At 41.8% G+C, this 17,104-nt stretch overlaps 1 protein-coding gene across 5 annotated transcripts in view; it reads left to right on the top strand.

Annotated features, from left to right (window-relative positions):
• Nr1h4 (nuclear receptor subfamily 1 group H member 4) overlaps positions 1-16,568 on the top strand; it is a 79,353-nt gene extending 62,785 nt beyond the window's left edge. For all 5 annotated transcript variants that reach the window (XM_076919941.1, XM_076919943.1, XM_076919942.1 and 2 more), the window contains 2 exons: positions 14,473-14,586; positions 15,978-16,568. In XM_076919941.1, coding sequence (XP_076776056.1) covers positions 14,473-14,586; positions 15,978-16,216 — 353 coding nt within the window. In that variant the 3' untranslated portion in view covers positions 16,217-16,568. The remainder of the gene's footprint in view (positions 1-14,472; positions 14,587-15,977) is intronic.
• The last annotated feature ends 536 nt before the right edge of the window (positions 16,569-17,104 follow it).

Raw genomic sequence — 17,104 nt, 5'->3', positions numbered from 1 at the left:
GGAGATAAGGGGTTTTCAAGGGTGTGATCCCTGTCTCTGGGGAAGGGGCGTGGGGGATGGTTGAAAGGTCTAAGGCTGTTGTCTCAGACTTTCATTCTTTGAAAAGCATTGTGTTGTCAAGAAATATGGATTACAGTCTACATTTTTAAATTATTGATTCTGGCCCAGAACAGGTAGGCAATAAAAATCTACCAGATAAATGTCAGGTGGTAGATTTTATTCTTTGCATGGATTGGGACCTTGTTTTAAGCATTCTCTCTCTCTCTCTCTCTCTCTCTCTCTCTCTCTCTCTCTCTCTCTCTGTGTGTGTGTGTGTGTGTGTGTGTTGGGGGCATGTGGAGATATGTGTTTGTGTGTAAGGGGTTCTAGCACATGCTTCTTAGGGTAGATGCTTTATTGCTTAAGAAACATCTGGAGAATTACTGAGAGGAAGAATGGACAAATGGGTGGAGGTTTGCCTTCAGCTGTCTTATCTGCCATTTGCTTCCCTGAGGTGCTAAGAATCAGCCTTGGCTTGGGAGAGAGTCTTGAGAAAGGGGTGAATGGGAGCAGTAAAAGATGTGACTCATAGTCAATTATGAGTGCAAGCTGACAGCTTTGTCTTCTGCTTGAGATAGCTTTCTAGATAGGGCTTGGATTTTCCAACTGGACAAATTCTCAAAGAGCTGTGTTAGCTCTCTGGATAGCTCTGCTTTTGCAGACCAAAGACCAGTCTTTTATTTACATTTCAATTCAATCATTTACTTCAAGTTCACTTTTGATTATCCCATAAATCAGCATTTTGTGACCTTAGCCCCTTGATTCTTAGAAAAAGACAGCAAGCACATTATTTTTTTAACATAGCAAGTCCTATGTGGTTCACTGAGCATAGTACTTGTGGTTGTCAAATCTAGAGATAGAGGCTATTTTATGTAACAAAGTTAACTTTCTGTTTTCCAACTTCTTCACTGACAACGTTTGGCTGTCCTTGGACTTGCTTTGTAAACAAACCTTGAGCTCAGAGATCTGCCTGCCTTTGTAAACACAATGAATAAGCTTAGCTGGGTGGGATCCTGCCCTGAGATCACAACTCCCATCATACCTGGACCTCTATCTGTCCCAGGCTGGCCTTGAACTCAGAAATCTGCCTGCCTTTGTAAATACAAACAATAAGCTTAGTTGAGTGGGATTTCTGTCCTAGGATGACCATTCCTTCACTCCCTGGTGCTCCTTTATTACTTAAACCATGAGCCTTGTTTTTTTTTTTTTTTTTTTTTTTCTATTCCTCTCCCTTTATTTACTCATTAGTGCAGATGCCTCTGTTTATTTTTTGTTATTTGTTTGGTTGGTTTGGTTTGGTTTGGGTCTGTGAAGCCCCTTACACAATCCATATTGCATCCTTATATTTTGCATAGTTGAGAAATTCTTGAACTCATGTTTTCAGAGTTCTTTCCCACAGCCTTAAGGGCTGTCCTGAAGGTCACAGCATTTGCTGAGGAACATCGGACACATTCTTGCTTCCAAGACTCATGCTGTTTCTGATTATTATGCAGTCATTAACCTTGGTAGGGAGGACATTCTCCAAAGGAGGAACATGAAGCAAAATATGTACATTATTGTGCAAACAAACCCTACAAGCACAACAACAATCAGCACTCATGGAGGCTTATATCCTACTGGGCCTGCTCGAGGGGTAGAAACCATGTCACATCATCCCTTCCACAGTCATGCCAGACCTGGCATGAAGAGCTGGTGCTGAAGAGTCTTCCCAAGCATCAGAATTTCTAGTTTTTCCCTCCCTGAAATCTAAGCACCAGAAAGTTATTTTTGTTTGTTTGTTTGTGTTTTACAGATTTCTTTCTTTCTTTCATGTGAGTATACTGTTACTCTCTTCAGACACACCAGAAGAAGGAATTGGATCCCATTACAGATGGTTGTGAGCCACCATGTGGTTGCTGGGAATTGAAGTCAGGACCTCTAGAAGAGCAGTCAGTGCTACTAACTGCTGAGCCATCTCTCCAGCCCCCGGAAAGTCATTTTTTACAGTCCTTCTGAAAGTTGTTTGTCTCAAGGATCAGGCATCTATTTGGGATCTGTGCATAAGCTGAGTACACAGGCAGTGTTGTTATAGGAACTCTGCTGTGGCTCCCTCTCCTTTCAAGATGAGTTGTTTAAAGTTCATTCAGGTGCCACACAGCATATAGCAGGGAACTTTCTGCCACAGAAATTAAAGTGTTTTGATGAGTAAAGATCTAAAGGGGAATCAATTACTCAGATATTCTAGTCTCTCTCTCTCTCTCTCTCTCTCTCTCTCTCTCTCTCTCTCTCTTGCTCTATTTCTATCTCTATATCTCTTTCTCCCCTTACTGGATTCCTAAGAGGAACATTCTCCATGTTATAAAAGTAAGTTTTGCATGATCTATTACAGGGCTTTATTCTAGCTGTATAAGCTTTGGGTCTTGGTAAAAGCAAATGACAGGATGAAATTTAATTTGCAAAGGATTAATCTATGAGAATCTCTGAAAAATACAAGGGGAGGAAGCAGGTCTGGTGAGAGAGAACCTTCCTACTACCTCATTGATCTCATGTCTGTGGGAGGGGAGAGGAAGACTTGACTGGGAAGAGACTCAGAGCACAGGGCTAAGGAGGTCTCAGCTGAGGTAAGGAGAGGGATGAGGTCAGAGATGTCCACTGAACAGGCCCACAGGAACATGCTAGCTGTAATCAGACAGCAGCTGGGATGCAACTGACATCAGTGTGTTGTTAACATTCACAGGGGAGCAGCTCTCAGACTGTCATGGACCTACAAAGCACTCTTGTAAAGAAAGATCTGAGTGGGGCATCTTCATGGTCCACAACTTGCATCGTATCTATGAATGAATGAATGTATGTATGTATGTGTGTGTGTATGTTTCACAGACAGCATGTTCCTGTGGGCCTGCTCAGTAGCTTTTTGCCTCTCCTGGGAAAAAAATCACTTGGCTGACTGAGTACAGCTCATCGCTTGCTTTAACCCGAGGACTAAGACAGCATGGTTGGCTCACCTGTGGTGCAGACCACACATTCCAAGTGCAGCTGAGAACTCTCAATTTGCCATTCTCCCTAGCTATTTATTTTCTTATGTGAAACCGTCGTCCTGTGCTTCTTCCTTCCTCAGAATTCCAGCACTCCTTTCTTTCTTCTTAACTAACGACTTTGTTGGGAAAGGTGGATTTTACAAACATACAATGTACTCAGAGAAAAGAGCTGATTTTACACCACAGATCCATGGTCTTCAACTTCAAGCTTATCTGTTTCCTCCCGTGGATGCTGGCAGCATCTGGAGATATTTCTGATCGTCACACTGCGGGGAGGGGACACTACTAGCATCCGGTGGGCAGAAGCTGGACTCCCCTACATCATTAGCAAACAATTTACATAGTTCAAGATTTTTGTCATGCCAAGATTTAGAAACTCTGCTGTAGGCAAAAGCTGAGCACCGGGGCCATTTAACAGCGTCATCTGTGTGACGCCTCCCACAGCAAATGTTGTGGAAATGTAGTGTGATGTAGCATCACGCAGACATCTTTCTATGCAGGTATTCACTTGTCTCTAAACAGATATATGTTGAATATTGGGGTTGCCCTGCTCCTGAAACTGTACAGTTGTCAAGGGTGTGGCCCTTGTCTTTTAGGAACTGCTGACTAGTATAACTGTATAGTTATTGAGGGTACGTACGATACACTGGCTGGCCTTTGTCCTTCAGAAACTACAGACTGGTGGAGAAGGTAGAAGAGCATGAGTAAGGAGCACAGTGCAAACTGGAGCACGGAGGAGTGCTCACATTCCTGTGCAAGAGTATTTGCTAGGTGCTGGGCAGGTGAACCCTGAAGGATGACTGGGGATGCTTCCAGCAGGAAAGTCTAAGGCTACCGTAATGTGGCACAGAAAATGCAAGGATGTGGCAAAACAAGACGACATTCGTGTCCCACACTTGCAAGTGCCCTGATGATTGGAAAGGATTATTTATGGAGCTGAAAATGTACTAGACTGTTAAGGACACTGAATGCAAGAAAAGTAGTTTAATTCCAGTACAGTGGGAACCTTAATGATATTCTGAACAGATAGGTCACAAAAAGATCCTTCTGTCTATAGCAGAAATGCAGAGCTGGAAGAGCTGCGGAAAGAAACTTATACAGACACAACAGAATATCCAAGTGAGATGCTCTTTCACGCTAAATATATGTCAGAGTCAAACAACAACAAAACAAAAAACCCTCTACTTATAATGTAAGTTTCAGAACTATGATTGTTCAAGTTTCATAAAAGTTCAGTGATAAAAGTTTTCCAGAATACATTCTACATCAATAAATATGCATGTCTCTTGTTTATAATAAGAAACTGTCTGCAAATACCAACCCCATATTGTGACAACGAAAACCACCCGAGCTCGCACGCTGCCTCCTATTTTATTATCCATAATGGTGTCTCTTCCATTTATTAATATTCATGAGCTCTCTGCTCCTGGTGGATTCTCAGAACATTGTCTTGTCCACATGTCACATCAGAACCTGTTCTTGCAAGATGACCTTTAAGAGTAACTTTTTATTCCCATGCTAACGAGTATTTCTTATTTCTATTATATATTATTTCTAGAATAGCACAGCCTTTCAAAGTTGCCCTGTTGTTGTCTACGGAAGTCTTTAAAGAATATAATGTAAAAATTAGTTTTCTTGTTTTGCAAATTTATCCTCTTTTTCTTTTCTATTATTATGCCCAAATTATATACACAAAGATACCATCTCCTGAGGTTTTTGTTACTTAAAGGGAGCTACTGTGTTTATTTATATTCATGGAAGCTAGAGACCTTGTCTCAGTCTGTGACACAGTCTGTGGTGGAGTTGTTTCTATACAATTTGATTGCATCAATGGTTTTAATCCTAATGTAGTATTGTAATGCAAACTAGGCTTCTAAGCTGAAAATTTTAATAAAATAATAATCATGTAATACTGATTATAAAAATGATAGGACTGAGGTCGGCTTGGTAACTCTAATGAATGTACATTTCAACAGTAAGACACTGGGCAATAACCTCATAAAATGAAACAAATTGTCTTCTTTGGTTCAAATTTAAGTAAATCCTAAACTTTACAGGGTTTTAGGGGTTGTCTTTTTTTTTTTAATCTCCACAATACACATAAGTTAAATATCCTGCTCAAAAGTATTTGTCAGAATGATAGTATGTCCCAAGATATCGAATATTTTTTTTTCTTGTATCGTCTTATAAGTAGTCTCAGTGGCATCTATAGGTGGGACTGACATTCCTGTGTGTCTAGGATACATAGCTAATCAGCAGACACCTAGGACATGAGTTCAGGTGTTCTGGAAGTGCTCTTTCTATACATTGCTCCTGTTATTTACCAAGGTCTAACATCTACCAGCTTTTGGCCAGTCAGGATAAAGCCCAGTAAAACACATCATTGCCCTCCATTAAGGAAATAAAATATAAGTGTCAGCCAGCAATGTCAGACTGCCTCACTGTGAATGATTGCAGCCAACAAGGTCAGAGAAACAAGATACTCATGGTATGGTGATAAAGTGGTAGCTAGCCGTAGTGCCCTACTGGAGGATGCTGTATGTGGTAAAAACATACGAGGCTCCTGTCTTTTGGAACATGCACAAGATGAATATGTTATAACTACATTCTGCCGAGAAGCAGTAAACCAACTATGAGTTCAAGTAGTGTCTTTCAAAGGCTTGAAAACGCAAAGCTCTAAGTGCTTGGAAGAAAGAAAGGCAAATGCTTGCTTAAGTCAGCTTACATTCTTACTACCTCTAATTTCATGGACAAGTTGAGGCTGACTTCTAGAAAGAGATTTTCTTCATGTGAAGACGTATCAAAGTATTTTACGAGTCAATATTTTTTAGTGTCACTGGGCAGACACATTGTTCATCTCTAAGACCTTGTGTTACTCAGCTTTGGACATTATGCATTTACTTGTATATCTGCTTCTTCCATTGATCAGTTAACAGCTTGAGGGCTTGTCATCCACACGACTGTGATGCCCAGTGATACTAGGTAATCTAATCTGGATGGAACTCATTGAATTCAATTGGAAACCTGGCTGTTCAAACCCGTGAGAGTCCTAACCACCAGTTAGGACAAATTTGACCAAATAAATCTTGCTATTAGGACAAGTGCAAAGCTTATTATTTATTAATATTTTAAATTAACCATTTTTTTAAAAAAACTGGTAGCCTGATTGGAGCTTTAAAAAAATTAAAGCCAGTAGTTGAGGCACAGGTGGCTGGCTTGGTAAGGGTTAAGCAGTTCAAACATGTTTGATTATGATAAGAATAGCTTCAGGGTCTTTTCACAAACATATTCACTATTATCCTATGTGCAAACTATGCTTATGGTTGCACATACCACAGTGCCTGTGTAGAGGTCCAAGAAAATTTTGTGGGGCTTGGTTCTCTCCTTCCACCTTTATGCAGGTCCCAGGAATCGAACTCAGGCTGTCTGGTTTGTGCGGCAAGCCGCTTTACCTATTGGACCATCCTGTTGGCCCTTCCACTGCCTTAATGACATTGCTTACCTTTGTTGCATTTTATAGCTATGCCACCTTTGTCACAAGGAATGCCAGGAAAACATAACATTGTCTAATTTCACAAAAGTCTGTGAACTTCTATGTCTCCATCAGGCAGCTATTTATTAGAAATGCATTTCAGAGATTGATGGGAACATCCATGGAGCAGCCTTCCCAGTCTAAGCTGCGTGGAAGTTCGGTCACTATTTCTTCCCTCATGCATTTGTGTGTAGTTTTCACGCCACGGTGAGTTGGTTCACAGTGAACCATGAGTTGGAGAGGTGTGCTGGAATTAAATACGGAGAAGAAATTCTGAGTCTATGGCGCCGGGATAGAGAAAGTGTCACAGAATAGCAACATTTGAACATGGGTGCAGTGCCTCATATTAACAGGGGCCTTGCACTATATTTTGGGGTGTGGGGGAGAAATTTTGGAGACAAACTGTATATATCATTTCTTAGAGACACTATTGGTTAGAAGATCTCCGATGAAGTGATAGAAAATTGAGACAAATGTAGCCCTAGAAGTGTAGAAAATGAGGGGCAAGGGCTGTGGAGATGGCTGTCAGCAAAGTGGCTGCCATGAAAGTATAAATATATATGTGAAAATCTGGGTGCGTACGCCTGGGACCCCAGCGCTGGGGAGGCAGAGACAAGGTCTCTGGAGCCTGATAGCCAGCTCATCTTGCCAAATCAGTGGGCTGCAGGTTCAGTGATACAGGAAGATAGCCAGTATTGACTTCTGACCTACACACACACACACACACACACACACTTTTTTTTCCAAGTAAGTAATTAAGGACTTGGGGGTGTAGCTTAATGGTAGAATGCTTGCCAGGCATGTACCAAAGCCCTGGGGTTGATCCCAGTAATGGTTTTCTAAAATAGAAAACCTGTTAGTGCTAATGAAAAACCAGAAGAGACAGCAGCAGAAACAGTTAACTTGACGATGAGAAACACAGCACCTGTCTGTCCCCTTGGTCTTCTCTCCTTGTGTGTTGGTTTTACCCTCAGGCAAGTTCTTCTAGCTAATAGCCAGAGCCTGTAAGCATCACCTCTAAGCAAGACATTGGTCATGGCTGAAAGTGAGGAGACAAAAAAAAAGTCTCTACTGGAAGTTTCAGCAGAGCTCCCTTTAATTTTGGCAGCCAGAATTGTGCAGAATTTCTGGCTGCTGCCTCTGTTATGGAAACAAGAGCAACAGTGATTGGACCTTGGGCTGGAGCAAACTAAACTTTAGGATCCCAGAGGAGTTGTCATTCATTCACAAGGAACATACTGCCAGGCAGTGGTGGTGCACGCCTTTAATCCCAGCACTTAGGAGGCAGAGGCAGGGGGATTTCTGAGTTCGAGGCCAGTCTGGTCTACAGAGTGAGTTCCAGGACAGCCAGGACTACACAGAGAAACCCTGTCTCAGAAAAAAACAACAAACAAACAAGGAACACACCAGAGTATGGAGAACTTGGTCTGAAAAGGATATTGAAGGCACCCATAGGCTTGGTTGCCATGTTCAGGGACACATCTAACCTCTATGTTATTGAGATGGTGTCATTTCTAGAAAAAAATCAAATTACACAGTTTGAACAAATAGCATTGCTGTAAATAAGACCCAGTCTATCTTGAGATCACCAACAATAAATCATACAGAGGCATCAAGAGTCCTGGGAAATGTGCCTTCCATGGTAACACATTCTTGCATAAATTATATATTCTCCCACAGAAAGAAACTGCCTGCTTTTATTTCTGATTAATACTAGGAAGCTCATCAGGAAAGAAACGGTTCTCTTTTTTTTTTTTTAGAGCACAGTGGTAGAGCACTCGCCCATCAGCCCTGAGGACCCAGATTTGATCCCCAGAACAGAACAGAGAGAGAAAGCAGTGATGTTCTGCTCTGGGTCATTCTTTCAGACAACGTTTCTGATCCATGAAAAACCATTTTGTCACTCTCCCCTCTCCCCCTCAAAGGGAAAACAAGAAACAGAAGTGCAGTAGTAAGCTGATTTTCTTTTTCTGACTCAAAACTTTTTCCGACAGCCTCTGTGGGTGAGTTAGAAAATAGCGCCTTCTTGTGGACAATGTTGAGACAACTGGTCCTAAACCAGTTAATCAAATTATAGAAAGAGAGGGAAGCTGGAAAACGGGAAAGGGCTGCCCCCTTCTGGTTGATGTTATTACGCTTTTATACTAGAAACTGCTGGTTTTTGAAACACTCTTGGTGTTACTGTCCTTAGTAACGGTGCTGACTCTAAATCCAAGAGAAGACTTACCCTTGATCTGATTTGTAGGAAAAATAATTTTGAAAACTCACATGTTACTTATTTTCTATATTTTTCTATACCCCGGCGTCTACACATACAAAATAAAACAATCATAGTAAGCATTTTAACTTATTTTTTCCCAGACTTCATCGACTATAATTAACTGGTGGAGGCAGCTTCACGGGAGGCTGAAGATTTAAAGGCATGAACAAGCTAGGCAATTTGGCAATCAAAGATGAACTCTAAATACCGAACATCTTCAGATGCCATTGATTTGGATAGTATCTCTAAATCCCATGGCATTTAAAGTTATGACCCAGGGCCAATGAGATGGCTCAGCAGGTAAAAGTGCTTGTCGAAAAATCTCATCACCTGAGTTCGATCCCAGGGATGAACGAGGTGGAGGGAATGAACCCACTCCTAGACACGATGCTGTGATCTCCACATGTGTCTGGCATGCGTATGTATGCACATACATAAACAATAGCGGTATCTTTTATGAATTCATAACTAGGGGTATATTCTACTCTGTACTCCAGCCCCTTGGCTTGCCTGCTGGTTATACGCTCCGAGGAAACAAGTTACATTCGATTCGAGAGACATTTGCTCACAGATCACTATTCTCGAAAGCCACTTCCTGGGACGAATCGGCCATTCATAAATAAGTCAGTCCGTGATTCAAAATAATAAAAACGAAATTGCTCATTCACACGGTTGAGTCCTTCACAATGACCAAAAGTATGAGTGGTCACTGGCAGACAGAACGGATCATTCTCCTAACAAATACATCCAGATATGACACGCCTCTCTGTACATTTCTTTACCCAGTCTTTAGTCTATTTAATGATGTATGCAGATGCTGACACAGGAGATACAGCTGTGGGAAGTAGAAAGTGTATTCGTGTGCACACATGCCGGTAAAAACATGAATATACTTTGGCTAGAAAAAGATTGTTTTGGTAGCCATACCAAGCAATTCAAATGAGCCAGGAAGTGGAAGCCTACACCTTTAATCCCAGCTTCTCAAAAGGCAGAGGCAGGAGGATCGCTGCGAGTTTGAGGCCAGCATGGTCTACAGAGCAAATTCTAGGACAGCCAAGGCTACTCAGAGAGACCCTGTCTCGAACCCCTCCCCCCTCCAAATTTAAAATGTATTTTGAAGAAATTTCAATAAAAATGAATCGTTCCACATAAATCTGTTAGACAAGTTAACAACTTTCAAGAATTTACTGAGGTTCTCTTTAAAAACAGAAAAAAGTAAGGTTGTGGCCCAACTGTGCATTTTAGGTGATCTTTCCAGATAGGTGCAGACCCTGAATGAGGAAGAGGCATGGAGACAGCCTTTCTTGACTTTAGACAATGTCTTGCTCTGTGCCTTGGGCGGCTAATTGACTTCAACATCCCCCTACCTCAGTCTCTCAAGTGCTGGGATTAGAGACATGTACCTCCATTCACAGCTAAGACTAATAACATTTTAAAGGTAAAAAAGAACATCTTTATTAAAAATGAAAGAAAGAAAAAGAAAGAGAAAAAGAAAAAGAAAAAGAAAAAGAAAAAGAAAAAAATAGTTACAAATCTTTGTTTTGCTTTAATGTCCAGAAAAATCCTGAGGCAAATCACTGGTTGGATAATTGTCCCCAGGAGGAAAAAAAATTATCTTTTAGCTCAGGGTGTGGCACATGCCTTTAATCCCCACCCTTGGGTGGCAGAGGCCAGCATGGTTTACCCAGTGAGTTCCAGGACAGCCGGGGCTACATAGAGAGGCCCTGTGTCAAAAAACAAAAAATGGAAGATTTTTTTAAAAAAACATACGCACATATACACATTCGTGAACACACTGTACTGGCCCAGCGAGATGGCTCAGCAGATGGGGCTCTTGCTGTGGAGGCTGATGATCAAAGTTTGACCCTTAGGATGCACACGGTGGAAGGAACTGACTCCCGAGAGCTGTTGCCTGACCCTCCGTGGGCATTGTGACACAGCCCCAACACACATGAAATTAAGAAAAAAAAATAGCTTTGTAAAGGCAGAAGGACACAAATCTAGACTAAAACGGACTGAGGGCATGATGAATTAGTTTGTTAATGCAATTCATCTGCTTAACAATGGTAAATGGCACGATTACCTATTCATTTTCATTTTGGGGATACTGAAGATTAAACTCAGAGCCTACCGCTAGCTAGTCAAAGTGCTTTCCCCAGCTCTATTTTGACTTCTTTGGAAACTTATTTTTACTTATTTAATATTTTGAGAATTGTACACCTGGATACTGCATTTACATCTCCCTCCTCCCCCAACTCCTTCTGTGCTCAAGACCCCTTCTCTCATATCGACTGCATCCATTCAGTATTGCTCCTATGCGTATAGGTTTAGGGCAGACCACTTGGGATTAGATAGCCGATCAGGGGGCTCATACGTGGAGAAAATGGATTCTCCCTCTCTTACCAACCATTGATTTCCTCCAACTCTTCATCTAGGAGTAGAGACTCAGGAAGTTTTCCCCATTCTTGTTGACTTATCCACTGATGTGATTACTATGCAGATCTCATGTGGGCAGCCATATTGTTGGGATGGCATGGTTGTATTACCCGACGTATCTAGGAGATACTATCACAAAGCCAACATTCTGGTCCCCTGGCTCTTGTAATTTCCCTGAGCCTTAGGTGTTGGGGTGACACTACAGATGTAATACCTGCAACTGGGCTTTCCACAGTCATGTACTCTCTGCACTTTGGCCAGTTGTGGATCTCTGTAGTAGCTTTTGGGTCTCACTGGGTGGCCCAGCTATCCTTGGATTTGCACTGTAGCTTAGGCAGGGCTTGCACTGACTGTCTTCCTCCCTCAGGCTCCCAGTTAATTGGAATTACAAGCCTACCCCACCATTGAGGGCTTACTGTGAGGTAGGTTTGCAGGAAAATACTCTCTGTATTCTCTTATGTAATACTATATGAATCAGACTTTGGAAGTTTCCCCATCCATGTTGGCTTATCCACTGATGTGATTACTATGCAGATCTCATGTAGGCAGCCATGTTGTTGAGATGTCATGGCTGTAGTACATGACATATCTAGGAGACGCTATCACAAAGCTGATATTCTGGTCCCATGGCTCAAGAGTTGACTCACGACCTCTAACTCTATGATGGAAACAGTGGGCAGCATTCCCAGGTTCACGCTCTAGTCCTTGAACATTGTGTCTCATCTGGTCATGGGTAGTTATGTAGCAGCTGGATAAAGGGCACTCTTCCATGTGATGTCACCTCCCACTTGTTAAACAAAGGCTTAGCTGTTAAGGGAATCCACTAGGGTCAAACACATAGTCAAAGGATTGGGGAGAGGGTAGTGGCGTGTGGTGTGTTGAATCTCTGGGAGAGGCCAAGAGCTCAGTTTGAAAGAGACTTCAAGCTCGTCTAAGAGTGAGGATTTGACTTGCTGACAAACTGACTTTATAAGGTATACGTTCATAGTCATACTCTTAAGCATTGGGAGTCCAACTATATTCTGATTTAGCTCAGCCAGAATTCTGTGGCTCTAGATTTAGCTTAGAAAGGGAGAAAGCAATGGATTCTCAGGTGGACCAGTCCTGGGAGACTGATCCTCGTCTCCAGTCATCAGCAAGTCATCCACGTCTCTCCTGTCTCCTCGACTCCCTAACCAGTTCTTCTCTGGAATGAGACCATGTGTAGTACAAGCTCCAAATTAATATTTGAGTAAGTAGGGGAAAAATGACACAAGTTGTCTTAAATTACAAACAAGAACAAAGTTCAAGGAGAATGAGGGGATTCCAAGCAGAGACAGCCGTGGTGGGTGTGCAGACACTGGGGAAATGGAATAGTTGAGGGAAACTGATGTTGAACCTGGCTAGAGGGAAACTGTGTGATGGAAAAGCAGGGGAAACTGAGTCAAAGCCTGCCAACTTTGGCTGGAGTCATGGTGCTGCCTCTCACTGGCTGTCTCTTTGGGCAACTTACTGACTTTTCTGTATTTAGCTAGTAACAGTAGTTCTCAACCCGCTTGTCACATATCAGATAGCCTTCATAGCAGTTATTTACATTACAATTCATAACAGTTGCAAAAATTACAGTTCTGAAGCAGAAACAAAATAATTTTATGGTGGTGGTGGGGTCACCAAAACACAAGGAACTGTACTAAAAGTTCAAAGCCTTAGGAAGGCCGAGAACTGCTGGTCTGGAGGGATTTTAGAAAACTTAACGAAGAAACAAGAGGGAATGAGTGGATTTGTAGGAAGCGGGGAGGGTTTGGTTTATCCTTGGTGTCTTTGGTATTTGACATAGTGGGCTTGAAAGGAGTGACCAAGAAGTACCTATCACAGAGCATAGTGCGTGCTGAGGACCTGGTGAATTGACTCAGTGTGCTACAGTCTTGGATGGTGAAAGAGGCAGAGGTCCCCATTTATAAGAAAAGCATGCATATGGTAAAAGCCATGGAGAGGTCCTTAAGGTCTGTAACGAGTGAGGAGAAAGAATGTGATTTGAACTTCCTGGGGGCCATTCCATTATCTGGATAGAGAGTGGGTTAAAGAGAGTTAAACAAGACAGGAAGATGAATGAGGAAGCAGTTGCTATATGCCACATAAGGAGACATCATTGGATGAAACTAACTCGGTGCCAAGAGCTACAGGAAGGTAAGGCACCCTGGGTGAAGAGAAGCAATGAGGCCCACAGGACCGCACACCAGAATGTCAACCTGGACAACTAGATGCCAGGGATGTCCATCACTGAAAATGGAGACATCAGGATGTGGGTTAGGAGAAAGTTGGGAGGTTTGCTCCCTACCCGGAATCTTTCATATTTGACGTACTGAGTTTGAAAAAAGTGACATCATACTGATAAGTGGCTGGCAGGCAATGTGTACTTCAGGTAGATCCAAACCCATTCATAAGAACTCTGGCCAACTTATTCAGTGAGGATGCTTCTGCTTCTGAAGAGAAGCACAATCATGCTTTGTTCATTGTTAAAGTTACTCTCTATCTTGAATGTATCTTGATATTGTTTAAAGTAACAAGTAATTTGGCCAGGCAGTGGTGGCGCATACCTTTAATCCCGGCACTTGGGAGGCAGAGGCAGGCGGATTTCTGAGTTCGAGGCCAGCCTGGTCCACAAAGTGAGTTCCAGGTTAGCCACGGCTACACAGAGAAACCCTGTCTCGAAAAAACAAAAGAAAAAAAAAAACAAGTATTTGCATAAAGTGAAATTATGGGAATTCTTCTAACCCACGAACATTATCATTTATTGTTACACACTGGTGGCCAAACAAAGACAGTACGGATTTCAAATACAAATGCATCCTTCAGGAGGCTGTCCTTGGAAGATTTTGCTTACTGGTCTTACCACACACCGCCTTTGGCTGAGATGTATAATTTATTATAACTAAATGATTGTATGTGTATGGAGACAAACGTGAATGGTCACATGTCCCTGGCTTTGATCATTACATCATTAGATCTTCGATCTTTAGAATCCATGTGAAGGAGAGGACCAACGCCACAAAATTATACCCTGACCTCTACATGCCCGCACACGTTCACACACACGTGCACATGCATGCACACGCATACATGCACATACACACACACTCCCCACAATAATGATACCTAGAATTAAAAACCTGTTACGGTAACTGTGCCCTTTCAACTTTCCTACGCAGGCATCTCCGATGAGTATATAACCCCGATGTTCAGTTTCTATAAAAGTGTTGGGGAACTGAAAATGACTCAGGAGGAGTACGCTCTGCTCACAGCAATCGTCATCCTCTCTCCAGGTAATCGGACTATCATGCTTGTATTTTTATACTGTTTGCTTCTTTCCCAGCATAGTCATGAGGATGCGGATTAAAGAAAGCATGGGAAACACAGAGACACAAAAAGAAAGTAAAACTCAAATAGAACGTTACTATTATCTTAATATACTTTCAGTTAATATCGAAACAAAATTACCCTTATGGTTTCAATAACTGCCCATTGAACATCTCCTACTCATTGAATATGGCTCTAGGCTTTAGGAGTAAATTGAATGGCACTCCTATGCGGCTATTGTTCTAGAAAAATGAGAAAGATAACAAAATTTCTACAAACTATGTAATAATAATAGGCAGGCCCGGTGCCCTGTGCCTGTAATGTCTGCACTGGGCTGATGGAGGAAGAGTACAAATTTGAGCTCAACCTGGGCTCTATAGTGAGAATTCATCTCAAAAACCGTACAATGATGAGGCTGGATGGGAAGGAGGTGGGAGAGAGAATGGCATGTTTATTAGTTGTCAGGGAGGGCTCTTAGGAGAGACACTTGTGCTCGAACATCAAAGATATGGTATACATTGTAGCATTGAAGACACCATTGTGTTGTGTACAAACATCAAAGACATGTTATACATTGTAACCTAGCAGAGATGGGTGTATCCTTTAGGAAACTCTTTACAGGGCTCTTGTTAAAAGTTAGGATGTTCCACTGTCTGACTCTTCAAAGACATACTTAATAGTCACTGTTTGTATAATTATGTGCCTCTAATCTTATTACTGTTTTAAAAATTGTAGACCTGAATATCTCTCTGCATAAAATCTATTTTTAAAGTCGACTTTAATAATTTGGGGGAAAGTACTACTGTGTTTGTCATTTAGAAAACATACCGTGCTAGCCTTAGATGATTTTTTTATATGTGATAAATAGGCAGCTGCTAGTTGGTATTCTTTGGGCATTAATAATTATGATTAAGGGGAAGAAAAAAAAATTTGGCAGAGCCACCTAGAGTTACACACACAGATCTCCCATGACCCAGGAAGTCTGGGAATGTTCCCCTGAGAAAAGATGCTTACACCTGTTCTGTGGGTTTTCTTCAATGACTTTGATTGGGAAGGGAGTTTAGGGGGACTTCTGGGAGCATTGGTGTTCCCTATCTTGGTCTACATGTAAGTCCATTGTACACATGTGTGTATATATCTTTGTATGTATATGCATAGATATGTGTGTATGTAGATGCAAGTAATTTTGTTAACATTGAAAATTTTGTGTATCTAAGTGCACAATATTTATATGTATGTATAAACACACACATTTTTAAAAGATTAGCAATTGCCATAATTACCCCCCCCCCCCATTGCTGGTTTTTTTTTTTCACTTTTTTAAAATCTTGCTATTTTATTTTAAACCCTCACATAGACAGACAATATATAAAGGATAGAGAGGCAGTGGAGAAACTTCAGGAACCTCTGCTTGATGTGCTACAAAAACTGTGCAAGATCTACCAGCCCGAGAACCCTCAGCACTTCGCCTGCCTCCTGGGTCGCCTGACAGAACTTCGGACATTCAACCATCACCACGCTGAGATGCTGATGTCTTGGAGGGTGAATGACCACAAGTTCACCCCACTCCTCTGCGAGATCTGGGATGTGCAGTGATGGACACCGAGAGGGGCTATCCTCCTGGAAAGCGAAATCTGATATTGGACTTCCCTTGTTTCATTTGTACCTGGTTTCACTCAAGAATCCCAATGAATATTTATATAGCAATTACACACCTCTCACGACTGTACATACAGGCTTGACAGAATTGCCTCCCCTACAATGTATTTTACGAGGCCTCAGAAAACCCCACTGACATGCCCTTTTTGCCTAATTAAATCAATTGTTACTTCAATTCTGTCTACTGAGCTAGGGACAACCTTGTTTTATTCTCCATTCAACAATATTATATATATTTTATTGAAGAGCTGTTTTCAACTGAGAAAATAAACTAAACGTAATAGCAAAAGACTTCTCATTTGGGAAAAAAAAAAAAAAACAATTGACGGGCATCTCTTTAAGTGATGGTGGAAATCTTATTGAGTTGGAGGGCAGGTAATTTCCAGAAAGTAAACTCTTACAATAGAAAAGTAATGTTTCCCTTCCTGCAGAAGCCATGGGTGGTGTTCATTCATTTGGGATAACTTTCGGGAAGTTAATGGTTTTCTGCATAAAATATTCCCTGAAGCAACCCCACCCTCAAGGCTGTTGGGGTCTTGAATTGGCATTTACGAACAGAGTATGCAAATAACTCTTAGAAATGTACCATGTGGCTTCAGCATGCACAGCCCCAGCCCCGCCCCCAGCTCCCCCTCCCCCGCCCCCATTGTTTTCTCTCCTGCAGCTGGGTGCACAGCTGTTAGATACTTCCCTAAAGCAGGAATTGGTTCATTTCCTTCCTTCATTATTCAACTGTGGCCGTCTTAGCCCTGTTCTCCTTTGCTTAATACAATGAAACACCTTCCGTAAGTAATGAGCTGAAATCTCCCTTTCTCCTGAAGTAAG

Source organism: Arvicanthis niloticus, chromosome 22 (assembly GCF_011762505.2).
Source record: "Arvicanthis niloticus isolate mArvNil1 chromosome 22, mArvNil1.pat.X, whole genome shotgun sequence".
NCBI classification, from domain to species: domain Eukaryota; kingdom Metazoa; phylum Chordata; class Mammalia; order Rodentia; family Muridae; genus Arvicanthis; species Arvicanthis niloticus.
This window is presented reverse-complemented; position numbering and strand designations above follow the sequence as displayed.